Below are 24,887 nucleotides of genomic sequence, written 5' to 3'. Positions count from 1 at the left end.
TATGGAGGTGGGTTATGGAGGTGGGTTATGGAGGTGGGTTATGGAGGGCCCGGTGCCCCCAGCGCCGCCCCGCCCCGCCCAGCGCCCGCCGCCCCGCACCCTGCATCACATCGCGGAGCTGCCGGAAGTCGCGGTTCCGCCCGGCGCGGTAGGCCGCCACGGCCTGATGGAAGTAGAACTGCAGCACCCAGCGGTTCACCGCCTGCTCGCGGTCGTCGCTCCGCGTCGACGCCTTCTCCTGCTCCTCCATTGCGGCCCGAGATCGCTTCGCCGCCATCCCGCCAGGAAATGACGCGCGGCGCAGGAGGAAGTGACGACAACACTGCCCACCCGCCCCCCTCCCCATCGGCGCCGCAGCTCTTATCGCGAGAAGGGATCCCGCCATCAGCGGCGTGCCCCGCGCCAGCCAGCCTCGCCGCGCTGCTGCCCCCTGGCGGGCCGGAGGAACGCTCGGGCCCAAAGGCGCCGTTCTTTACGGCAGGAGGCCTTTATGAACCCCTCGTGCCCCAGCTACTCGCAAGCCCCTTGCTCTTCTCTGTCACAGGAGAGGTCACAGAATCGTGGAATTAGATGAGTTAGAAAGGACCTCTAAAGGCCATTGGGCTCAACTCCCTGCAATGAACAGGGACACCCATAGCTCAATCTGGTTCTCATAGCTCCTCCAGCCTGACTTGGAATGGATCCCTCCCTCGTCCTGCCAGCCCGATTGCTTTTCGTGCAGCTCAGGATGCGGTTGTCCTTCTGGGCTGAGGGCACAGCACTGGCTCGTGTCCAGCTGCCATCCATCACTGCACCCAAGTTCTTACGGGCAGACTGTGCTCTATCCTTTCACCCCCCAGCTTGTACTGATAGCACGACATTTGGCTTGAACCTCATGAGGTTCTCCTGGGCATACTGCTCAAGCCTCTCTAGTTCTGTGTGGATGGCATATCCCAGCCCCACGGGCAATGCTCCCTGCCACAGGGAATCCCACAGGTGATCCAGTGAGCGAGCAGCACGAGCACCCTGCCGGTGCCAGCCTTGGTGCTGCAAGCTGGCCCTGGGGCCATGGGGGTCTGCAGCCAAACCGTGCCTCATCTTAGACGCTGCTTCACCTCAGGTGGAAAAGCATGTGGAAATTCCTCTCACGTGAGGTTATCCAGGATACTCCCTGTCCTCCACCCCTGGCCAGAGGAGAAGGAAACGCACATGAGAAAAATCCGTGTGTCAAGTGGAAAACAGTAAAACTGGGAGGGGATTTTATTGGCAAACAAAGGGAGATAAAAATAATCGTGTGAGGCCCAGCGGCAGCAGCTGCCCCAGGCAGCACGGGTCAGAGGGAGCTGTGCAAGGGAACGGTGTCATGCGGCCAGCGCGGTGAGCACGGCTGCAGTAGGAAGGCTGCAGAGGGAGATAGGGACGGCTGCTTCCTGGGCTGAGACGAGTTGACAGAGCAACACGCTTTGATTAAGATACTCATTTCATTAGGATTTCACGAGCAACGTGATCGAGCTCTTTCTGTGTCACAGCATGTAAGGACATGGGACACAGCCAGGACTCCTGAACCTCACCTCTCTCCCTGATCTGAGGATTTTGAGCAATTGCATTTACTTCTGCTATGAGACAGAAAAGAGTCCTTGGAGCCCTCTCTCCCATGAAACAATGAAAGCCTTCTCCTGGAGCCACACGGGCAGAGCCATGCAGGGTCTGCCTGTCCCCTCCAGCCCTGTGGAATTCAAGGAAAGCGGCAGAGGTATGGCTCACCAGGCCAAGCTTTTTGACTCCCCTGCTTCTGGCAGTGCCTCCCTCTGTGGTACCCACCAGCACCTCCCTGCCATTCCACCAAGGGCTCAGCACAGCTCGGTAGCTCCCCCCTATCCTGGAAAATCAAGCTGCTCCAGGTTAGGGCCGATGGATGGGATTTTTGCAGCCCCTGTGATCCCTCTGACAGCAGCAGCTGAAGGAGCTGTAGCACAGTTGTGCTGACAGGTGTCAGCAGTCACTGTGGCACAGGGTTGAGAGAGTGCTAATCCCTGCAGCTCTGCTGCTAGCAGGGCACGTGGCAGGGGCTGCAGTGCTGGCATCTCAAGTAAGTCTTTTCTCTCATGAGGTCTCCTGGCCTGCCTGTGCCAACTATGAGCTAGCAGCATCCAGCACTGGAAAATAATTCTATATTTGTGATTTCCAGAGTAGCCACAGCATTACAAACCATTGTTATGCTCTCTCAATCTTCTGTGACGAATGAAGAGGAAGCAGGGATTATGGAAGTGAGATCAGGAATGCTGTGGACCTTTCTGTCCACTTTCACCGAATCCTTTCCCAGTGTCACCATAAATTCCCTTTCAGGAAAAGGTTTGGTGTTTTGTGTGCCAAAAGAAACACTGGGCAGGAAGACACAAATTACAGTCATGCTTGTGCTTTTTAGTCTTAACTAGCTGATTTATGGATTTTGATGAAGCGATTACAGATGAAAGAAAACATTCCAGGGAACAAGATCTACACGTTGCTGAGGTCTCGTGTCTGTCCTTCTGTTCGATTTATAGTGGAAAACAAAATAGGAAAATTACTGGGGGCATTCTGGTCACCGCACAGTTCTTTCTCTCCTGTGCATTTGTGCACCCACTGTGTGCTTGGTGTTGCACCAAGCAGAAGACAGCATCTGCCCCCAAGGGCCTGCGCCCTGAACAGACACGCAGTAGATTTCTGACTTCTGTTGGATAATGATCATGGGGAGCAGTAATTGAATCCTGTCGCTCTTCAAATAAATACACACCACAATCAGAATTTGTATTGCTAATGTGCCCTGAAAGCCTTGTCCTGGACCAGGATCCCACTGTACTGTATACAAATGCAGAAAAGATACTCTGCCATGTAGTCATGGAAAGATAGTGGACAGGTACAGAAAAATAGTAACAAAACTGTTGTCAGAATAGAAACAAGAAATGCTGAGGAGTGTAATGAGGCTGTCTTGAAGAATATATAGAGAAACCCTCCAAGCACGCAAGCTGCAAAGACAAAAGTACAAAGGCACTTATTCGAAAATGTATCACGTTGCAGAAAATGATGCTGTAAACCAACTAGAGACAAAAGGCAAATGCTTCCTAATAAAATTAAGACAGGCAGCAATGTGCTGAACAGATCTAGGGAAAGGGACATTGTTTTTGATGCAACCTACACGTAGTGGAAATGCTGAGTCCTGGCCTGAAACAGTGATTGAACACCTGGTGGGCAGGCAGGGCCAACCCAGCAGAGCTCAGGTGCAAGCAACGCACCTGAGTGATAGGAAGGAGTGGAGTCAGGATCCATCCCTTTCCAGATCTCATTTAAGGGTTGACAGGAGGGGGTGAGGCTTTCTTGCTGGAAATCTCCTGCTTACTAGAGGCCTTCTAAAGGTAAGCAGTTTTTCTTTCTTTGTTTCTGTCCCCCTAGTTGTTGTATTTAGGCTTGTTCTTGTTTTCTGCAGTGTGGGATTGTGCCACTCTGCTATTATTGCTATTCTTTCCATCATGTTATCATGTTATGGTATTGCACTCTGGATGGGCCCAGCACATAAATGCAGAGATAGGTAGCCTGGCTGAAGCGAGGGTAGAACAACCTTTACAACAGCCTTCCATGTGAAATGGGGCAGGGCTGCGCTTGCCAAGGCTAGGCAGAAGAATGTTGTGGCAACAATGATGCAAGGTAAAATCCTAACATGAGTTTATAGGACATAACCTGATGAGGGCAAGGAGACCTTCCCCCTTAGAAATGTTCCTTAGAAAGGAAACTGAAAGGCTGCGTGTCATGTTGATATCCTCTCTGTGCCAGAGAGGATGCTTGGATTACAGGCAGAACCAGAAATGCATCCTTAAGGACTGAAAAGAGCTACACTAAAAAGGATTGAAAGAGGAAAAATAAACTCAAGGTATAAGCTACTTTGGAGCATGGCTATTGATTAAGTAATTGTGAAGAAGTTTCATAACAGGTAAAGATGTCAATGCATACAAAATCTGGTTGAAGAAATGTATAACTTGCTGAAATAGAGAATATATCTGACTTGTCAGTTATGGGTAAAGAATCTGTGTTAATCTGAAAGTAGATGGAGAGGATGCTGTGAGATCTGTGCCCTTCAGACTCTGACAGAGCTAGAGAGAGGCTAAGGATTTCAAGAATAGTGAGACTTCACTCTCTTAGCAATGCTGTGCCCTCCCGTGTGGCGGAGGCACGCGGTGCCCTGTGGTACCTCATCGGAGTGGAACCCCAGCTGCAGGTGTGCAGAGCACTGCATAGACCTTTAACCTTTAGCCAGTGTCAGCGATGGTATCAGCACTTCTTTCCACACAGGGCATTTCTGCTGCCTCAGCAGTTGCATTAGAACAAACAAAGCACAGCTGTGAGTTCACACGTGAAAAGCAGTGACTTCACAAACTGCCCGTCTGTCCCTAACCCTGCCTGGGAGGGAGCGGACCTTTAGGAATGGGTAACAAGGCAGCGCTCCGGGAACGTTACAGCACTGGCTCGTTGTTAAGATGTATGAGATTAAGGCTTGCTTTATTGACAAAAGGAGCAGCCGTTCTGCCAGGCTCTGGAACCCAAAGCGCCCCGCGGCGCTGTGCCTCAGAGCTGGGCGGCGGGGTCAGGCTGCGCGAGGTGAGCCTCTGCACCTTCCCGCTCTGGCCGTTCACCATTGGCCCTCGCCCGGCGCGGCGCTCGCCCATTGGTTGCGACCGGTGCCGGGAGTCGCTCCACCGCCGGGGCCGATCGCTCCTCATTGGCCGGTGCGCTCGGCGCAGCGCGGCAGCGGGCCGTTAGCGTAGGAGCAGGAGGGGGGCGGCTCCTCCCGACGTCGCTACGGTGGCCGCCGCGGGCCCAACCGCGCTTTCCGCGAAGCTGCCGGTGGCCAGCATGGAGACTGGGAAGCGGACGGAGGCCAGGGACTGCGCGGAGGAGGCGGCCGGGCCCGTGTTCACGTTGGAGGAGGTGGGGAAGCGGAACTCCAACCGCGAGGCCTGGCTGGTCATCCACGGGCGCGTCTACGATGTCACCCGCTTCCTGGAGGAGGTGAGGCGGGGCGGGGTCCGGCGGGCCGGGCCAGGGGAAGGGCCGGGCCGGGGGGTCGGGTCGGAGGTGCGGGGTGCGCCGGGCCCCTCCGTGTCCCCAGACCGGCCCGGTGAAGGCGAGGAGAAGGAGGAAGGAGGGGAAAGCCGGGCCCGCCGGGAGCCCCGCACTGTAACGGACGCGCCGCGGCCTGCGGTCGGAGCCTAGCGGTGCGGACCGGGCCGGCGTGCGCCTCCTTGGCCGTGAGAAAGCGGCTCGGAAGGGCCGCAGTGCGTTGTGACATCTCCAGTTCCCCTGGTTGCAGGGACAAAAATTGCCCAGGACTCGATGCCTTCAACTATTGCTTCTAAGCAAGTTGAAAGCTGTGTCCTTGCTGTTTGGAGCTAAAATCAGAGCACGATGAAATGCTATCAACGTTTCTGAAGGGTTTTTGTCTCAGCTGAAAGTAATGCCAAGCCCTGTAGTGTCCGTAGGGTAACAATGAGAGCTGGTTTGAGCTGGCTGGAGGAGAGCACTTTGTTACAAATCTTCAAGTTCCTGCTTGCTGGTTTTGCTTGTGTAAATTAAACTTCTGTTTTCCCCCAGGCGTGTATGATTACAGCATGTCCGCTATGTACTCATCACATCACATGTAGCGACAAACTCCTTTGCTGAGGTGTAAGAGGTTTTCCAGATAGGAGGAGGCTGGTAATGTGGCAGCTGGAAGCAGTGGCTTTCTGTGTAGCTTTCCAGTGTTTATAGACAGGATATAAAGTTGCATGTGATTTATTTTGTTCTTAGGATCCAGCATCATAATGCTTCAATTTGAATCTCGTTTGTGCTTTGAGTCTTCCTCCTGACACTTACTTTAAGAGAGCTTTGAAGATGTGTCAGTGTTCCTCATATGATTCCTCATATGAGGAATTTCAGTGTCTCTTACCATGGTGGCTTGAGATGGCCTTTGCTATAGTTAGATTTTCACTGCTTGCAGCTTTTAAACCAGGAATTACTGTTTTTCCTTTCAGGGCTGTAAATGAGTCCTGGCTTCCAGCTCCTTTGCTCAGCTCTGCATGCAGTCAATACTCAAGCAGTGTTTTCAGGTGTCTTTGTCAGGTGAGGATCTGAGAAGCAGCCTGATGAACAATTGTTGTTCTTGGGCATTTAATATGTGTGGGGGCTCCAGGCACCCAGTCCATAGGAAGGCTGGAAGAAAAGATGTAGGACAGTGGGATGGTGAGTTGTGGAAGTGTGGCTGCAGGGTGCTGGGCACGGCAGAGGCACGGCAAATCATCAGCTGACACTCAGCCGCTTGTTGTACAGGAGAGCCCACAGATCTATCTGAGATGCAGGACGGGTTGTACACCTAGCTGGGTGTATGCACAAAAGTATACATGCTGTCAGGGTGGGAAGGGAAGACAGTCCTACTAAGTGTGGCTCTAGCTCAGGAAGCCACTGAACAGTGGAGCTATGAGCAGAATGAAGGTCTGTGAGCAGTTTGGGGCAGCGACTGCCTCCTTTACGCGTGGCCCCCCTCATGTTTGTATTCCCTGGTATTAGGCCAACCTGTCATCTGGCACCTGTCCGTGTTCCTGAGAGCAGAGCACAACACTGGGCTCAGCAGCTCTGCTAACCAAATGAAGTGGACAGGGTGGCAGGGCAGATTTTGAACATTTGTTATTACGTGGGTTTCTGAAAGCATTCATGTTTGCCTGCCTCTAAACGCTTAGTACAAGGAGCAGGGGGCATCACGGAAGCTGGCTGGAGCCTGTTTCAAAACTAACAATGTTTCTTCACACAGCAGGGAGCAGACCATTCTTGCCAAAGAACATTAAGGATGCAAGAAGCTTAGGCAGCTTCGGGGAAGACGGGACAAAAATGTGGAAAAGCAATTCACTATTTGTTTCTAAATAACAAAGCACCTGGGGCTTAGGAAGAGCCAAAACCAGCTGGAAGCTGGGGAGGTACTTGCAGGAAGTGCCCTGTCTTATGTGTGACTCAGTGTATGGTTACGGTTGTTGCTTATTGCTTTCAGAATTAAGAGATAGGAAAAAAATAAATCTTGGAAGAATTTTTTTCAGAATCCCAATTTCCAAGGTATTTACCTGCAGACCCATGTGTGTGTATGATGCTTTTGCAGCATGGGTGCTGTGCAGCGGTCACAGTCTTCATCTTGGCTCTTTCTGCTAAGATGGCATCTGGATTCTGCTCTCTGGAGCGCCTTCAGTATGTGTAAATGAGCCCAGAAAATTCCTTTGTTCTACCCCAGCAATTTGGGTGGAGTGCCCTAGATGTTTCCTACAGAAGAAATTTTTGTGTTGCCCTTCCCAAGCCCTTTCTCTCATTTGTGTTTTTCTGACATAAAACTTTACTTGATTAGGGAAGGAAGAAGAGTAAGGCTACTCTTGTAAGTGTAGTAGCATGGCTAGCAAATGCTCTCTGCTATCTAAAGCTTGTAAACATAAATCACAGCCTAATTTATTGGTAAAAATACACTTTGTATCTGTTATCCCACTGTAATCAGTCCAGTGACAGGAGAACAATGTGTAACTGATCAGAACCAGGAATGTTTGTCTTGTTTAAAGGTTACAGTTGTCTGATAAACTGTTCTGCTTTAAAGCTCCAAGCTGTTGTAACTGCAGCTATCAGAGTTTCAGTGGGTAATATTTTCCCTTGATCTTGTGTAGTCACTGAAGCAGTGTCTAATTGTTGCCTTTTCTGGCCTTTGGCCATAGATTATTTGAACAAGATTGCTGAATTCTGCTGGAGCGTTGCCTCGGAGCAATTTGTTATCTCTAAGAAGCCTCCTTAGGAGGTTGTTGAATATTGCTTCATGATTTCTGCAGCCTAGGTGCAGCAGGTCAGCTGTTAACTAGCCAGCTCCAAATCTGTGTGCTAGCAGTAGGAGAACAATACTGAATATCTTTGTTTTTCTGCACATAATTCCTGCACACTCAGATGTGTTTGAAACCAAAACTGTGAGGGAGAAGGAGGAATGTCAGGGATCTGTTTTTCCTTATGCTGACTTGTTCTAGTGCTATGGAGACAGACTTAGGGAAACCAACCTGCTTCGTCTCTTAGAACAAGTTGTGAAGGGCGTGTGGCTGACGAGCACCATTTGTGTAGGTGTTTTTTGGCCTGCACGGTACTGACACATTGCTATGGCACAGAAATACTCTTTCCTTTCATGGCATATTTCTCTAATAATGGTGGCTGGAAATTAAAGCTTTTGCATCTCTCTTCAGCGTGATGATTTTGTCTCATCTGATTCAGCAACCTAATTGACCACTGTTTGGTGTTGCTTCTGAACTTGCTGGTGGTTTGCCCCAGGGCTGTAAGGGTGGCTGCCACACGTGGACAGGCACTTGGCATTTGTGGAGAGACAGCTCCAGGTTCTCACCTTCTGCATCAACTTTGTGTTGCACTCTTTGAAGCCTTTGCCATGTGCTGTCAGCAGTGCAGGCAGTTCTGACTGCTGTGCTACACGTCCCTTCTAAAGGCTTTGCAGAGAGAGCAGCTCCTTGGCTTTCACCAATAAAACCTTGTGGCTGAACACAGAACATGAGAAATACATGAGCTGCTCCTAAATACTAATTAGAGGGAGAGTCTTATTTTACCTGCTGCCTTAGATCATCAGTGTGTATTTCAGTTTGGGTTGCATATGGGGTTACTCAGTGTCCTGCTGCTATTCTCTGCCTTGTGGGAACCGGCCTTGGATTCGGAGAACTTGATTCAAAGGTCACGTGGAAATGATTCGTTTGAGATCTGCTGTAGCTCCAAGCATTGTGCATACTCTGCAAATCCTGGGTTTTATTCCACCTTATCCTCCTGACTGCGACACAGCAGCCACCTCGCCCCGTGCTGTGGGGCTATGGATGCCTTGTGCTCGCAGGGGCTGCTGCTTTTGCTCCCAGGCTGCAGGGTTCCCTCTTAAAGCTGTTTTCTCTGCTCGGTGGCACTGGGTATGTCCTGCCAGAACCAGTGCCTCAAGACTGTTTCTGCTGCTGTCATCAGGTACTTAGTGCATTATGTATGTGAGAGACTCCAGAGAGAGGGAGGTCCTGGTTACATTATTGTTGCTAAGGAAGAATTTGGAGGGCTGGCACTTGGGCCCATCTCTTATTCTCGTTGGCTTTTGTCTGCTCATTTTCACAAGGAGGAAAGCTTTATTTTTGTCATTGTTTCTTCTGAAAGTACATTTTGTTTTCAGTTTGCCACGCTTCTCAAAGTGTCTGTGTTTTTCTGCAGGAGCTGTAGCTTTGGGAAGTTTTGTGGCAGAGCAGATGACTTGTATAAATAGTCTGGTTTTATATGTGCTTGGGTATGACAAGGTAAGAGCTGTCTGGCTGCAGTTGTGGGTGTCTAGACTAGAGAGTTCTGTCAGAAATAAGATATGCCAAAAATTCTTGATTTTTTTTTTTTTCTTTGGCTTGGTGATAATGATGGACAGATGTGCATGAGCAAGTAATTATTGGAGACTTAGCAAGTGCATAGGAAGGCTTCAGAACCAAACATGTAAAGAGGAGTAAGCTTTGCCATTCTTCTCTTTTGCACTGGTTCCCACTGAAAGCAGGCAGCCACTCCATGTCCTGTCTTACTGCGGGGTTTTGTCTGCTCATCTGGGATGGATGACTAGGAAAGGAGGGTAATATTTTAAAAAAAACTCATCTCAGTTCTGAAATGAGGTTTCTATCAAGATATCCCCAAAGGGTTCTTGTAGAGATCTTAATGGTTGGCCCTTCGTCCCCTCATTCCTTTGCAAATGGATCTTTACAAGAGTGTTCTGTAAACTGGACAACTGCACACATGGTGCAGAACGAGATGCAGCATCCCACACTACAACCATGTCTGGCAGGGTGAGCTAAGGAGTGCTGTGGTGACCTGAAGTGGTCCTGCTGCAGCCCCTGCTCCTGGTGACTCTCATGCACCCAGGTCTGTAGAGAGTTCATTCACAACGACCGGCAGACAGTCATTTCCTTTCCTTTTTTTGGTGGGCTGGTTTTCTGCTATGGCAGCCCCTGACCCGGCTGCCTTTGAGATCAGGTGAGCCTCAGTGCAGGAGCATGGCAGTGGGACGTGGCTGGGCTCAAAGGGGAGCAGCAGAGCGGAGCCTTCCTTGGTTTTACAGCTGAGGAGAGCTGATACCTGATTGCTGCCCAGCTGCCTCCCAGGCCTGCAGACTTTGCCCTTCATGGCTGCTGAGGGAGCTCTGTGTTGATTGTGTTACGTACCTGCCCAATAAAGGGATTTATTCAGAATAAAGAGCTCTGATATGGGGATTGGAGAGTTGGCTGCAGCAGCTCCCTGGAGTAAACAACTGTACTGTTTTTGTGTCCACACGGAGTATGTTTGGTATGAGGTGGGATAGCCAAGTGAGAATATTTAGGCTTTTGGGAGAAAAACCAAACAAGCCGAAGAAAGAAGGGCAATAACAACTGTTCTGTGTCTGTGGGAAGGAAAAGGGTATTACAGAGGAAAACCTTTGAGTCCTTTGATGTGAAATTTACTCTAAATTGTTCAGTTCCAGGCTTCTAGTTGTTAGAGGAATTTCTGAGTGCTGAGCCAGTCTCATCTTCTCATGCAGCCATTTGGTGCCTGTTGCCTAGCGCTCTGCGAAACTGGGTTAGTCCTTGTGTGTGGACTCAGCAGTCTGATCACTTTATTGGTTTAACTGGATTAGCTGGTAGTTTAAACAGAAGTATTTCTTCCCATACACACACTGTAAATAGATTGTACACTGCTGGCCTTGTAGTTACTGCTTTCTATTGCCAATCTGTTCCTGGAATTCTGGTACTGACAGTGTTGAGAGCCCAACCCATCAAGGCAAATAGCACTGCACCAGGGATTTTTCAGTCTGTGCTGCTGGTCTCGCTGTGACCGTCTGCCACCACCAGCAATGCCAGTGCTGCTGGGGGTGTCCTGTGCATATGGTGCTTCTGGTGTTGCAGCTCCTGAACTTCTGAAATCAGTATGTGATGTCAAATGGTAGATTTTCTTAAACAATACTTTTCTTTCTCCACCCGGTGCTGAGTAGCTGTATGCTGGATCAGTACTGGTGCAGCTATGCTAGAGCTGCAGCTTCTTATGTCACTGCACTTTCCCTTTGTTCTTCTCCACTTTTTACTGTACAGCTACATGCAGAGGCTGTTGGTTTTTTGTCAGATCTGAAGAAGTAGAACATCATTTCCTCCACTGATGCTTGTGAATGCAGCATTGTCTTGTGCTTCACTGGGACTTGAGTTGTCTCTGGAAAGTTCTTCAGAAAAAATAATGCAGCAGAGGCTCCTCTGCAAGGGAGTCTGGTTTGTGCAGTGAGGGCAATGAAAAGGTACATGAGGATGTGCTTTCTTCTGTATTATTTTCTTGCCTAAATCAGTTGCAGAATTGCAGAAGAGTTGGTTTTGCTGCAGGGGGATAAGCTGTGCTTCTCTGTGTACATTGGAGATTTGCCTCTTTGAAAAGATTTTTATTTTATGCAAGGTATTTCCCAGCTGTGCAGCATGCATTGTTCTTTGTGACTTCCTGAAGGAGAGGCTGGATGACTGAATCTTTGGTAGATACCGCTGGTGCTGGTTTCATTCATAAGGAATGAAAAGGGCCAGAAAGGCTGCTGAGACTCTGGACACCTCTTTTGCACTCATGCTTTTGCTCACCTTAAGTCTTCTCTTCCAGCACCCAGGTGGAGAAGAAGTTTTACTTGAACAAGCTGGAAGAGATGCCACGGAGAGCTTTGAAGATGTCGGTCATTCCACAGATGCCAGGGAGATGCTCAAGCAGTACTACATAGGGGAGATCCACCCGGTAAGGACCAGCCCTCTTTCAAACACAGGGTAGGATGCTGTAGAAGTGTGCCTTTCCTTTATGTAACCCAGTGAATGTACACCAAGATGAGTCTTGCACAGTAAGTAGCTAAGTTTTCATACAGTGTCACCCAGGATTTCTGCTGAGGAAGGGGGATTGCTGCTGAAAATAAAACCAAGTTAGTTTTCCCACTGTTCAGAGCAGGTTTCTCCCTTCAGTTAAATTGGTGGCACTTAAAGGAGCTAACCGTATCAGTAGCTCCTTAGCTGATAGTACTATCTGACTGTAGTTTAGGATTCAGGAGGATGAGAGATGACAGGCATGACACAAACACCAGCTTCCTGCCTGCTACAAAGACGGTGCCTTTGGGCGCTGTTGGTACGTCTGCTTTGACAACTGGAGTCCAGGCAATTGCTGCTATGATGTGGACTGTGTACAGAGCAATTCCCTCATCATGACTGTAATGACTGCAGGTTCTCTTGAAGTCGTTGCTTATCACTTTTTTCCTTCTTTTTTTTTTTTTTTTCTATGACAGGATGACCGTAAAAAGGGAGGTTCCAAGGTAAGCACTGGTGTTTTACTGTTCCATTTTATTTAATGCTGAGGAAACTATATTACGCTTACAAAATGAACAAAGAAGTCACCACGCACCTTTTATTTTGCTCTCTTTTTGTCTTTTTCCTCTCTGTGGAGTTTGTGCTTTATGCTTACAGCTACAGAAATGAATAAATCTCCTAAGCAAATGATTCCTTTCTTTTTGTTCAGAAGCTCAGCAAGCACTTCAGTGTGAAAATGGGAGTGGTTTTTTTGTGCCTTCTCTCCTCTGACATCAGCAATGCTATTTCTACACCTTGAGCCACAGACTGTATTTTTGCAGAACTGGCTGCATCCTGATGACTGAACTGTTAGTGTTACATTCAAGGCAGGAGGCAGGCACAGCCACCACGGGATTGGCTTCAAAACAAGAATTCTCTGTTAACTGCCCTAGAAATCGTAGGTGTTGGTTAAAACTTAGGTACTCCTGGATTAGGATGGGAGACAGTGTTGCAAAAATGCCTTCAAAAGGGATAGGGAGAGGGAAATGGTAACAAATAGAATGCCGTCTGGAAGGTAAACTGTCCTGCAGCTGGCTTCTCTTCTTGCTTGGCTTGAAAGCTTGGAGCAGGCACAGCTCTGTTTTCAACAACGCTTTCACTGGGTGTTGTTCAAAGCAGGGCCGCTTGCGGAGTACCAGGAATCAATAATATCAACAGAGAGCAGCAACTGAAGCCCTTGGGAGAACTTGGTTATTACAGCCAGCCATAGGAAGAGTGATTCAGGCTAGGCAAAGCCTACCCTTAGTTATAAAGCGGGCTGCATGATTATGCATTCACCTTAAGGTTACTTTGTTTGGTTCAACTCTTTCATTAACAGAACGATGTGCTTAACATGTGCATAGAAATTAATCTGAGCAGTGCTGCTGGATATGAGTTAAATATTTTTGCAGATATTTTTCTATTCTAAACAGAGTCCAGTGGGTCTTTCTGTAGTGTGCAATATCTGCTTTAAAAGTGGATCCAAGTATAATTTGAACAGATGGAAGTAATGTGGATCCCACCTATTTATTTTTTACCAGGAAAAAAATAGTGATTGCATACTCTTATGACTCGGGTCAGAGGTAACTCCCCACAGTTAAATGTTAACGTTTAGCATCCACTGATGGGGTGTTGTGGCAGAAAAGAAAGCACTGTGATTCTCAAGAAGTGGAGGTGATACTGTTCAGAATGGACAAGTAAGGTGATTTTTGGCTGCTAGATACAGGAGAACAGCAACAGCCACTGAGAGGTTGTAGAATTGATAAAGTAATTTTCAGCTGACTGGAAGAAGTACTTAATTCTCAGATTTTTTTGAAAATAGTATGAATAGTATGGAGACAGGTTGCATGCGAAGGAAGGTACGAAGAGAACTTTGCAGCTGTATGTGTCAGTGGCCAAGCAGTAAGATAGTAGGTAGGGATGCAGACAGAAGTTTGGAAAAGGGATCATGGTGAGATGATTTTCTGTATTGGCATGAGCTGGCAACGTGCACTTGCAGCCCAGAAGGCCAACCATATCCTGGGTTGCATCAAGAGAAGTGTGAGCAGCAGGTTGAGGGAGGTGATTCCACCCCTCTGCTCAGCTCTCATGAGACCCCACCTGGAGCACTGCATCCAGTTCTGGAGCCCCCAGCACAAGAAGGACATGGAGCTGTTGGAGCAGGTCCAGAGGAGGGCCATGAAGATGATCAGGGGGCTGGAGCACCTCCCCTATGAGGACAGGCTGAGAGAGCTGGGGCTCTTCAGCCCAGTAAAGAAAAGGCTCCAAGGAGACCTTATAGTGGCTTTCCAGTACCTGAAGAGACCTATAGGAAAACTGGGGGGAACTTTTTATCAGGGCAGGTAGTGACAGGATGAGGGGAAATGGTTTTAAACTGGAAGAAAGTAGATTTAGACTAGATATTGGGAAGAAATTATTAACTGTGAGAGTGCTGAGACACTGGAGCAGGTCGCTGAGTGAGGTTGTGTATGCTTGGTCTTGGAAGCATTCAAGGCCAGGATGGATGGGGCTGTGAGGGAGGTGTCCCTGCCTATAGCAGGGGACTTGGAATTAGGTGACCTTAAAGGTCCCTTCCAACCCAAACCATGCTGTGTATCGATGATCATATCTCTGTGTCACATAAAACGATCAGAGTGGTTTCGAGGCTTTTTTTTTTTTTTTTTTTTTTTGATAGTTCCAGTATAAAATTGAGAGCTGGGTGGGAAGGTTTAGACTAATAGAATGTGGAGGTGGGGAGGAGGGCAAACATCCCCAGAAGCATCTACACTTCTGAGAGAGAGAATGTTTAGAAAAGGAAGAGGAGGGGGTTGGACTCGATGATCTCTGGAGGTCCCTTCCAACCCCTACAATTCTGTGATTCTGTGAAGAGGAGGGTTATTCTTCCTCTGCGTTTGCAATTCATGTCCAGTCTTGCAGTCTTGTTAGTGTGACTTAGGGTATTTTTTTTTCCCTGCTAACTCCCTCTTCCTTCTTTCAGGATCAAAGCAGGACATCCTCAGGACAAGCAAGGTATAGTATCTTCTTAAGAGTAAGAAATTGGGAGAATGGGACTCTCCGTTTGTAGAACTGCAGATTAGCTCTAGCAGGCAGGAAAACAATCAGTGGGATGTTACTGCACTGTCCTTCCAACAAGCAGGAACTCCACAACAAGCTGCCAAACTGCATCACAATGGATTCGCTGTGCACCTCTCTTGTTGGAGATGGAGGTGCAGCCAGTGGTGAGACATCAGCTCACACTGAGCACAGCAGGCAGCCTGGGATTTTTTAGCTTCAATTCTCTGTCCATGTGTTGACACTGCACAAGTGTGCTTGCACTCCTCTTGTGGATACTCACAGCAGTGTCCTTTTTTTGAAGGATCATTATGGCGACCAGTGCAATTTAGTTGAGAATTCAGGAGTGCTTGCAACCAGAACGCAAATTCAGTCTTTTCTGTTAGGATTTTTTTTTTTTAAGGAGGCTGCTGAAAGTGAGCCTATGCCTGTGGTCTCAGGTTTATGAGTAAGGATGATTTATTGTGGGGTAGCTGTAGTAATTTCCATCCTTGAGTCAACTCAGCTGTTTGTATAGCCCAAATTGACAGTCTGGCTTATTTAAGAAAAGAAAACAACAAAAAACTCAAATTGGTTTCTGTGTGTGCCAGGCTGGAACGTTCAGCAACCCAGCTGTTGTTTTATAAGCAACCAAGCCATCCCTGCAGTCACAGGGGCCTCTCACAGGGGCAGGGGAGCCCTGAGCATGGGACAGCTGGAGCTGTTCTGTCCTGAGTAGTTGGTCTGTGAGCTGGTGGGAGATGGGTGAAAACAGACGTAGCAAGTAGTGAATGTATTGAATGTGTCATTAACTTCATACTTTCTTCTTTTTTTGTGTGTGTTTGGGTGTGTGTTCTTTGTTCTTGTTTTTTCCTCCCCGTAGCTTCTGGTCAACGTGGCTAATCCCCATCTTTGGAGCACTAGTCATAGGCTTAATGTATCGCTATTACATATTGGATGGGAGATCATCTTGAATCGACCTTGATAGGACCTCAGAAAGCCTGAAAAAGCAGGTATGAGAGAGAGTGCATGCACGCAGCACATGGAATTCCGGTTCCCTTCACCTTTGATGCCTTGCTTTTAGCCGTGTTGAGTGATGTTCATATCCATGGGACCAAGGTCATATCAAACTGTCTGAATTCTGCCACCCAGGGATCTGTCATACTTGAGTTTTGCTGTGGCAGAGCAAGTGAAGCATCCTGTTACTGTTACATCTGTGTGTGGTCTCCCTGGTGCGTGCGTGCTTGCACTCTCTCTCTCTTGCTCGCTAAAGTAAAACACAGATAACCTTTTCCTTTCAATGCCTTTTTGTTAAGCCAGACAACGTGAAACAGCTGCTAGTGAGCCTGTGGATTTGCCTCAGTACTTCACACAGCATTGTCAGAAATAAACTGCAAATTATCTGTAATCCTGTCCAGAAGAGATTTTGAGAGATTCAATTCCGCAGTAACTTTCTCAGTGCATGCAGGCAACACTAATTGGAGCAGCAGGAAGTTGTTAGCTTTGCTACCTCTTTCTGTGTCTGTTTTTAACGGTTCAACAAATATAAATATTTTAGAAGTGATCCCGTTGATTTTGTAATATTTCTACTTGTCCTTTTAACATGTATACTCTGTGAAACAATGTATGCCTTGGATCCTTGTTTGTTCGGGTGCTTTTGTGCTGTGTGTGGCAACGCCAGAAATGGGAACTGATGCGGCTTCTTGAGATGGAGTTTTTTCTCCCTGGGCTTTTGATCCAACGTGTGTAATGGAAACAAAACTCATTCTTACTGCCTGTGAATCTGTACCAGATGGGGGGCAACCCACAAATAATCCTGCCTCTCCTTCCTAAATAAAAAGGGAAAAGAAATCCATCTGGGATTTGTGCATAATGCTGTTTTTTATCTTGGAAGAAATATGGGAGGATCCTTTGCCTTGCAGCCAGCCTCCAGCAGCACAGAGGCGGGTGTGCCTCTGCAACATGAGGCATGAAGCTTTCCAGCTCTTCCAGCTGGAGAGGTGGTTTCAGGATCTGTTATCAGAAAGGAATTTGTGTTCCAGGGTCTTACATCCTTCAACGGTTTGACGCTTGTTCCCAATCCAAATGTTGCAGCAGAGCAATTCACCTTTCTGAACTGCAGCAAAAGAGAAGCCGTATAATGTTCTGTTTATGAGAACCTCCTGTAGGTTGTGTTGTTTTTTCCTTTTCCATTAAATCACTGTGCTCCTCAGAAGTTTGTTTAGAAGTCTCTTACACTTAGAATTACAGTCCACCTCTTTAAAAATGAAGGCCAAGGAACTGCATAGCTATTGGGAATGGAGCACACTGCTGGGGCTCCCTCTGCTCCTCTGGTGGGCTTGGCCTGGTTGCTCCCAGCTGCAGCAGGTCATGTTCCTCAAATGCTGTTTCAGCAGAGCTGCAGCAAAACCTCCCCAGGAGTTTTTTTTTTTCCCTCTTCAGGATGTTATTCCATTGATTGCTTTATCTTACACAGTGAATTATCTGCCCTACCTTGTGTGCAGCACAGGGGAGCCCAAAGCTCGCTGTTGCCTAAGTGGCTCTTGAATATTCCGTGTTTGTCCCTCATTTTGTTCTAGCTGGTTTGGTTGTCTGGTTTGTTTATTCATTTTAATGAGAGTATAGCAAAAAGATAAAAACGTGCCAAGGAATATTTAGTAGGAAAGATCTGGGTAGTTCTATTTAGGTGTATTGCTAAAGGTAACAGGCCATAGTGTCTTACAGGTCTTACAGTGGGTAAGTCAACCTAAATTCATGGAAAATAGACCTATCAGTCTAACTTGATATTTTTATATTTGAGATTAGCTGAACTGCTTGGGCTTCTGGTTGAATTGATAGTGCAAGGTATATTGCATGGTTTAATGGAATTAAAGCAAAAACCACGAGGTCAAAATCAGAAGGGAAGGATTTGATTTAAGAGTGGAAGGGCAGAGCTGCTCGGTGAGCGCGTTCCAGATTTCCCTCAAGGAGCAGTTTGTGAGCTGAGCTGTTCGGAGCCGCCTGGAAGGAGGCGGAGCTCCCCTGCAAAGCGGGCTGCTGGCTGAGGGGAGCCGCTGGCACCGGGCCGCCAGAGCTGTTGGTGCTGGGAAACGCCAGGCCGCGTCCTGAGCGGCGTGCAGTGCATCACAGCAAGGAGGTGGCGGAGCGTGGCGGCGGGGCGAAGGTTGAGTGCGTTCCTCTCCTGCAGTAGTGGGAGCTCTTGCCTGCTTTTGGCACTGCTGCTTCAGGGAATGAATGCTACGGCTGTGCCTCTGGCTTTTAAAAACACGTAAATGATTAAAAGCTTGGAAAACATTATTTATGGTGAGACAGTTGAGCTCAGTGTAGTTTATCGAAGAAAAGGTTACAAAATTGCAGTGCAGAAGTTGTTGCACGGGGAATAGAAACTTTGTCAAAGGGCTTTTTGATCTGGAGGATGAAGCTGAAGTTAAAAGCAAGAGCCGTTCAGACTGGAAGCAGGTATTTCTGCACATTTATCATTAGGTCATTAACTGTGGAAACAGCTTAGCTAGATTTATAATGGATTCTCTATAAAGCTGAAGTTTCAAAGCTGGAAGGCATGCTTTTCAAACATCTTATTGAGACGAGAATTAGTTCAGGAGAGTCCTGAGCCCTCTGCAGCAGTCAGAGGGATTGGTTTTAGGAACCAAGGAAAGGAGCTGCTGGGTGCTGGCTGGTGTGATGGTAACAAATTTGTCTTCTCCACAGGCATAATTTTACCTGCATTTTGACACCGTTTCATTTTTAAAATATAGTTTTCCTGATGCTCTTTGCATTCAGCTGCATTTTCACTGCTCTGAGTAAATTTTGCCCTTACCAGATCTTGTCCTGCTGCTACTTCTGCTGAATTCCCATTTGCCACGTTGCTTTTTTTCTATTGTTGCTTCATTTCAAATCCTTTAACTACCCATGAAAGACCTCCAGGCCTGTTGTGTGGCACCTTTGTGTTTTTAACTGCCTTTCTGAACGTCTTGTGGAAAGCAAAAGCAACCTCTGCCAAACAGCTTCCCTTTTCTGCAGGCAAGCTGACCCATCAGAGCTCAAGGGGCTCGAGCTTCAACCGCAGGAACTACATCGAAGCCTTCTCCAAATTCACCTGCTAGGAGCAGCAGCCATCAGTGTTCCTCTGAAGGGCACTGGCTCTGCTGATCTCAGGTGCTGGATGCTGCCTGCTGGGCACAGCCCCCATCTCCTGTGGCTCACTAAGTGGTGGGGCCAGCAGGCCTGGAAGTGCTCAGCACATGAAGGAGGCATTAACAAAGTTGTTTACCCATTTTATGTGAGGATTAAAAAAGGAGCATCCCAAGTCTTTGCACTGGTGCTTAACTCTCCTGTGTTGCTGGGGCTGGCTTTAGTGCAGCTGCAGCATGCAGGTGCTGCCTCAGCTCTTGTCCTGCCAGAAAACTCCCTGAAAGGGAGGGCACGTGCTGCAGGCTTCCTGCAGGTGAAGAAGAGGCTACGAGGTGAAGAACTGCAAATGGGCATGGAAATGGAAGCAGCGTGTGCAGTCAGCAGCACAGTGCTGAAGCTGCCTTGGGAGCACCTCAGAGCTGAACGCTGGCAGCTCCTGCCTCTTTGTGAGCCCCAGTTCCTTATTAGCACAGGACGCTGCTGTACACAGACTTGAGGCATACGGAGGAAGGGAGGGCTGAGAGCTCCAGACATGTTGCAATTAGCTGAGAAATGGAACAACATGGAGAGGAGGTGCAGTTTGTCATGGTGTTGCAGCACCAGCCACTGTGAAGGATGTATGGTGAGCTGGGCTGTGCCTCCTTAAGTGCGCAGTGAGCAAGTGTATAATGCTGCCTACAGCAGACACCAAGTGTAGAATTAGTCCATTGGTGTTCAGCATCAAGTTTTACTGCACTCTTGGGCATCCACCTATTGTTACTGTTTCTGAATTTCAAGTATTTGTTACATGTTATAAATCTGAGCAGCTCTCATCCTCTGCATTTAAGGCCTGGGGTTTCCATATGCCCCCAGGATGAACAGAGCCAGCCCAAAGGACAGGGGAAGCACAACAGCTGTTCGCTGCTTCCCGCCCTGGTCTCCTGGAGCACCAAGCTTTGTGGGAAAGGGAGCCAGCATCAGCTGAGCTACATCACTGAGAAGGAACCTGAGCTGTGGAGCTGTAACTTGGATTCTTGAAAATGGCTGGGTATGGATGTAGAGTGGTTTGAGCAGGGAAAATTTGGCCATGACAGTTGTTCTGCTTAAAACTAATAATGAGTTAAAGCTGAGAAAGTGTCGAGCTTTTGCAGACGCAGGATTTGTCTTCCTGTCAGAGGAAAAAATCCTTCAGATGGCATCAGTTAAAAGTGAGCCTCTGCCAAAGATCTTGTTCAGAGCATTGTAACCAAGCAGCACGATTGTTCCTGCACTGCGCCAGGAAAGTGACAATTTCTGGACAAACAATGTGTGAGCAATGCTGACCAGATCTGGTGGCGGGGGGAGCCAATGGGGTTTTCTGCAGCGTTCATTCCATCGTGGTCTAAACATGGATGATACTCAAGCTTCCAGTTAACAAACATTGTGCAATCGCCCTCCTTCTGTCCTAAACTTATTTGTAAGGCAGATCTCCGTGGCCAGGCGGTGCACTTACGTGGCTGAGGACCGTCTTGTCTTTCTGGTTTCATGAATGCCTGCTCTCTGGTCAGCAGCTGCTGATTCTGCACAGTATCTAATGCTGTAATAACAATAATTTGACTTTTTATAATCACAGAAGAGGTGTAGTGAAAGGCCCTGATAAATTCCAGTCACCTGCTCAGGAAGTGTGACAAGTAAGCAGCAAAGAAGTTGTCAGAGAAGTGCCGAAAGGTCTGCTCCTGTGACAGCATGGCTGCGTGCTCGGGATGAGCTCTGGGCAGCAGAGCATTGCCTCGTGCCACCACGTGCTTGCCAACATTCCAGCAGCACATGACAACACAAACCATCATGGCCATGTATGTGGGAGAAGGGTTTTCAACAGGAAGATGGAACAGACACAAAAAACACAGCATTTATTTACATGAATACTTATAAAGGATATGTCTCCCCACACCCACAGCTGTCAGCAGAATCTAGATCTAGAATTTATCTAATTGCAGCTTTCATGGGAGCTGCAGCAGCTGCATGGGAAGCAGTACCTGGCTGGGGCATCCCAGAAATGAGCAGAACAGCAGGGAGCACAAAACAACAGCTGCTGATGCAGTAAGCGGGCAAGGAAAATCAGTGAGAACTGGCTGCTGTGGTCCTGGATGTTAGCTGACACAATCTGGGGACCAATGGAACTGGTAGCACCAGTCACCTATGAGATGAAGCTGCCATGTGGCTCTGAAGCTCTTCAGGGACAGAATGTCCATCCTTAGGGTCACACAGTCCCACTCTTTACTCCTTTCAAAACCCCAATTAGCCAAATAGTTGGGAAGTCCATAAATGGCACACACACCTCAAGTGCCCAGCTGATGTGCCCAGCCGATGCAGCCATCAGAGCAACGGGAAACTCCTGATTGTTGCTAATGACAGCGCTGACGATCTGGTAAATAGCAGCCCACCCACTGGCCTCCAGCGGCCCAGTGCCTCCATCACGAGGCTGAAGTGGATGCTGGTGTCACACACAAGGCTGCCCCATCTCCAGGGACGCTGCTGGCAGAAATTACTACAGAACAAGTTTCCTGCCAACCTCAGCAGCTCTAATGAGTCAGGAAGCAGTAATCTGGGAGTAGGGCAGCTGTTGAAAGAGCCTAATTATTTTCTGACAGCTCTCTAATGCAGATGAAAAATACAACACCTACACAGGGTTAGACACTGCAAGCAGGGCTAGTGACTACGCATGCACCTGCCAGTGTACACACACAAGCCCTGTGCAGACTGCTTCCCACTCACACCTGCTGCTATCCACTGCTTACACAGGGAGAAGAGCTTACTTATAAAACAAGAAAATACCTTAATTACACAATACATAAATTTTAACAGGAGTCTCATGTTTCGGTGCCTGGCAGTTAACTGGCTGAGATTTTCTTGTGTTTCATCTATGTTACTCCATACAGAATCACTAAGATTGGAAAAGACCTTTAAGTTCAAGTCCAGCAAGGGCTTTTGAGTGGAGTGGAGTAGAGTGGGGAAGGATGGAGCCAAGCATCTCCACATGCCAAGGGCAGCATCCCTGACCAGAACCTGTCATTCTGTAAATCTCTGCTGTGACGACTGGGGAAAAAATGCATTAGTGTGTTCACTCAACTGTGGGCCCTTTTGCTCCAAACAGGTTGCAGGTTTCCTTTTCTTTGTTATTTAAACTTCCCTTGTTTGTGCAGTTTGCAAAGCTACAGCAGCACTCACTGTTTCCACTACAGTCACCGCCTGCAGTTCCCCCTTCTGGGATACTAAATATCTTCCCCATCAGCCAAACTACCATTTGAAAAGAACCTGCAGAACACCAAGAGCCCACAGCAAATCTGCCTGGAGCTGCAAGTACAGGCTCAAGCTAGGTGTGCTCCAAAGCTAAGCAGACAAAATGCTCAAAAGTAAAAAAAAAGTACAGGAAAACGCAGATCAATACTTCTTAATGTACAACACCCTTTGGCATTCCAGCCTTTCCCAGTCTGGATTTGTCGCCAACGGTGCCCAGTACTGCATGGGCCATGAGAGGCCACACAGGATCAGAAAATCTCTGTTCCGGATTCCACTGACACAGATGGGGCATCACTTACATCAACCTGCACATCAGTGAGCTCACTCTTGTTGTGCGTGTACTTGGGTCATCAGGCAACCCCCAAATCTTACCAGTCCCCGAAAGCCAGGCATGTTCAGGGATTTGGTGCTAAGCCTGCTGGGCTGTGCCAGCCAGTGGTGCTCTCCAGCCCCCAAGAGGAACTGTCTGAATTCCTCCTATGCTGTCCCGATTGTTTCGGCAAGGAACACAGACTGGGTTTCACTTGCTGGTCACACAGCCCAGAACCACAGACAGCGGGGAGCCTGCAACTGGTGGGAACAAACAGGGACAGATTTGATTAAACCTTGTAGCTGCCCTTACAGCTTAAAGCTCACCTGGGTCTGGGGTGAAGCTGGGGTCTTGCAGGATTCTAACTCTCTTTCTCCCACTTTTAGCCTCATTCTGTGCTGTCATCTGTGCTCTATGCCTAGGCCTGTCTTGATGTGCTTCACCTCTAACTGCAGATCACCTGCTGGCAGCACCTTCTCAGGACAGCAGAGCAGAGGTGCTGGCTTCCAGACAGTTTGTTAATTGCTGGCATGAAGGAGCTGCAGCACCCCAGGGATGCCAGAGCCCCTGGCAGGCTGGGGGCACGGTGCCTGCTCACAACGCTGTCCTGCTCTGCTCCGCACAGAACAGCTCTTGGCGTTCTGCTCGGGGTCACCGCGCCGGTCCCCAGCCGTGGAGATCTGCATGCAGTCCACACAGCCTATGTCTCCACGTCCCTGCGCAGCACAGCAGTGCTGCCGATGGGCAAGGGGAACCTCCCGTGTTCATTTACACAGACTGCCTCCGCTCCTGGCTCCGGCTGGCACAAACAAGAGCGCGGCTCTCCCTTCCTTCACGTTCTTTCCAGTACTTTTACACAGCGACGAGACCCCGGGCTTCCTTCAGGCAGGACAGGCCAGGCCCGGCTCCCTCAGGCTCTCCTCGCAGGAGGGGTTCCCGGTCCCTTTAGCGCTTCGGCGGCCCTGCGTTGCCTTCTCCAGAGCGCACCCGTATCTCCGCGGTTCTGAGGGCCCGGATCCGGCCGCACAACTCGCAGCCGCCCGCCCCCCCTCACCGCCTCCGCGCGAGGCCCCTCGGCCCCACCTCCCCCCCCTTCTAGACGCTTCCGCGCCCCCCGCCGCCGCCGCGGCTCTTCCGCCTGCCGCCCCCCCGCCCTCCTCGCGCATGCGCACGACCTCCCTCGCGCCGCTCGCTCCCGCGACACCTCTCCCCTCGCCGCGCGGTTCCGAGACGGCCCTCACGGGTCGCTCCGCGCAGGCGCAGAAGGCCGGGCCTCGGCGCCGTTCCGTCTCCTTGTCTCCCCGCCCTCCGCGGCGCATGCGCGGGCCGGCGGCGCCGGCGTTCCTGGCGCGCGCCCCCTCCCCGCGGCCCCGCGCAGGCGCAGAGAGGTGCCGGAGGGGGCGGGTGGCGCGTTCCGTTGGCGGCGGCCGGTTCCTGTCAGCGGCGGGCGGCGGCGGCGGCGCCCGGTCCCGACGGCGAGCGGAGCCCCCGGCCTGGCCCGACCCGGTCCGCCCCGCGGCGAGCGGAGCACCGCGCTCTCCCCCGCCGGTGCCCGACCTCCCCTCCCCGGGGCGGCGGAGGCAGCAGCAGCGCCCCCCCCCCCAGGCCGGCCCCCTCCCGCCGCCGCCCCCCTCGCCCCAGCCGGGCCGCGGAGCTGCGATGCCCTCGGACTTCATCTCTCTGCTCAGCGCCGACCTCGACCTCGAGTCCCCCAAGTCCCTCTACTCCAAGGGTGAGCGGGGCCGTGGGGGCCGGTTTGGGGGGGGGGGGGTTACGGCGGGCCGCGCTGAGCTCCGTTGCAGCCCGCCGCGGGGATGCTCGGCTCCGGCTCCGGGCCCGCGCGGCCCGCCCGCATTCCTGGCCCGGCCGCGGCCGCCTCAAGAATGCGTCCCGACAGGTTCTGCCCGCGGGGGCGGCGGGGGGCTCGCGGCCCGCCCGGGAATGCGGATGGGCCTCGCGGGGCCTGCGGCGGGGAACGGCGCTGCGGGGGGAGCGGCGGCGTCCGGCGTGTGCGGCGGGACGAAGGCTGCGACCGCCGCTCCGGTCATTGAAAAGGCCGTAACGTCGCTGGGTTGGGTGAAATGATCGGAGAGGCGGCGGTGCGGGGATGCACGGCCGGACAGACGGCGTTGTGTGGCACGGGGGGCGGCTGTGCGGTGCCGCACGTTGGAGGAGGGATTGAAGTGGGATTTTTTTTCGATTTATTTCGATTGAGGAATTTTGGAGCTGACGTTAATGTGCTCGTTAACTGTGAGGCACGTGTCGGTAACGCTGGAACTAAAAGAAATAAA

General features: G+C 49.9%; 3 protein-coding genes across 6 annotated transcripts in view; 2 read left to right on the top strand and 1 right to left on the bottom strand.

The window, feature by feature from the left end:
• TERF2 (telomeric repeat binding factor 2) overlaps positions 1-294 on the bottom strand; it is a 7,496-nt gene extending 7,202 nt beyond the window's left edge. For both annotated transcript variants that reach the window (XM_042885984.1, XM_042885985.1), the window contains exon 1: positions 100-294. In XM_042885984.1, the coding sequence (XP_042741918.1) occupies positions 100-277 (178 nt within the window). In that variant the 5' untranslated portion in view covers positions 278-294. The remainder of the gene's footprint in view (positions 1-99) is intronic.
• A 4,507-nt stretch (positions 295-4,801) lies between these two features.
• On the top strand, positions 4,802-16,752 carry LOC122188003 (cytochrome b5). Its single transcript, XM_042885951.1, has 5 exons — positions 4,802-5,019; positions 11,665-11,793; positions 12,329-12,355; positions 14,845-14,876; positions 15,781-16,752. Exons 1-5 carry the CDS (start codon positions 4,864-4,866, stop codon positions 15,869-15,871), a joined length of 435 nt encoding a protein of 144 aa, XP_042741885.1. The 5' UTR covers positions 4,802-4,863; the 3' UTR covers positions 15,872-16,752.
• Positions 16,753-24,213: 7,461 nt separating this feature from the next.
• NFAT5 (nuclear factor of activated T cells 5) overlaps positions 24,214-24,887 on the top strand; it is a 58,633-nt gene continuing 57,959 nt past the window's right edge. For all 3 annotated transcript variants that reach the window (XM_042885852.1, XM_042885851.1, XM_042885850.1), the window contains exon 1: positions 24,214-24,328. In XM_042885852.1, coding sequence (XP_042741786.1) covers positions 24,256-24,328 — 73 coding nt within the window. In that variant the 5' untranslated portion in view covers positions 24,214-24,255. The remainder of the gene's footprint in view (positions 24,329-24,887) is intronic.

This window comes from Lagopus leucura, unplaced genomic scaffold (assembly GCF_019238085.1).
Source record: "Lagopus leucura isolate 7727_CA_CO unplaced genomic scaffold, USGS_WTPT01 Super-Scaffold_100053, whole genome shotgun sequence".
Classification (NCBI taxonomy): Eukaryota; Metazoa; Chordata; class Aves; order Galliformes; family Phasianidae; genus Lagopus; species Lagopus leucura.
Note: the sequence above shows the minus strand (reverse complement) of the source record. Positions and strands in the feature narration are given on the sequence as shown.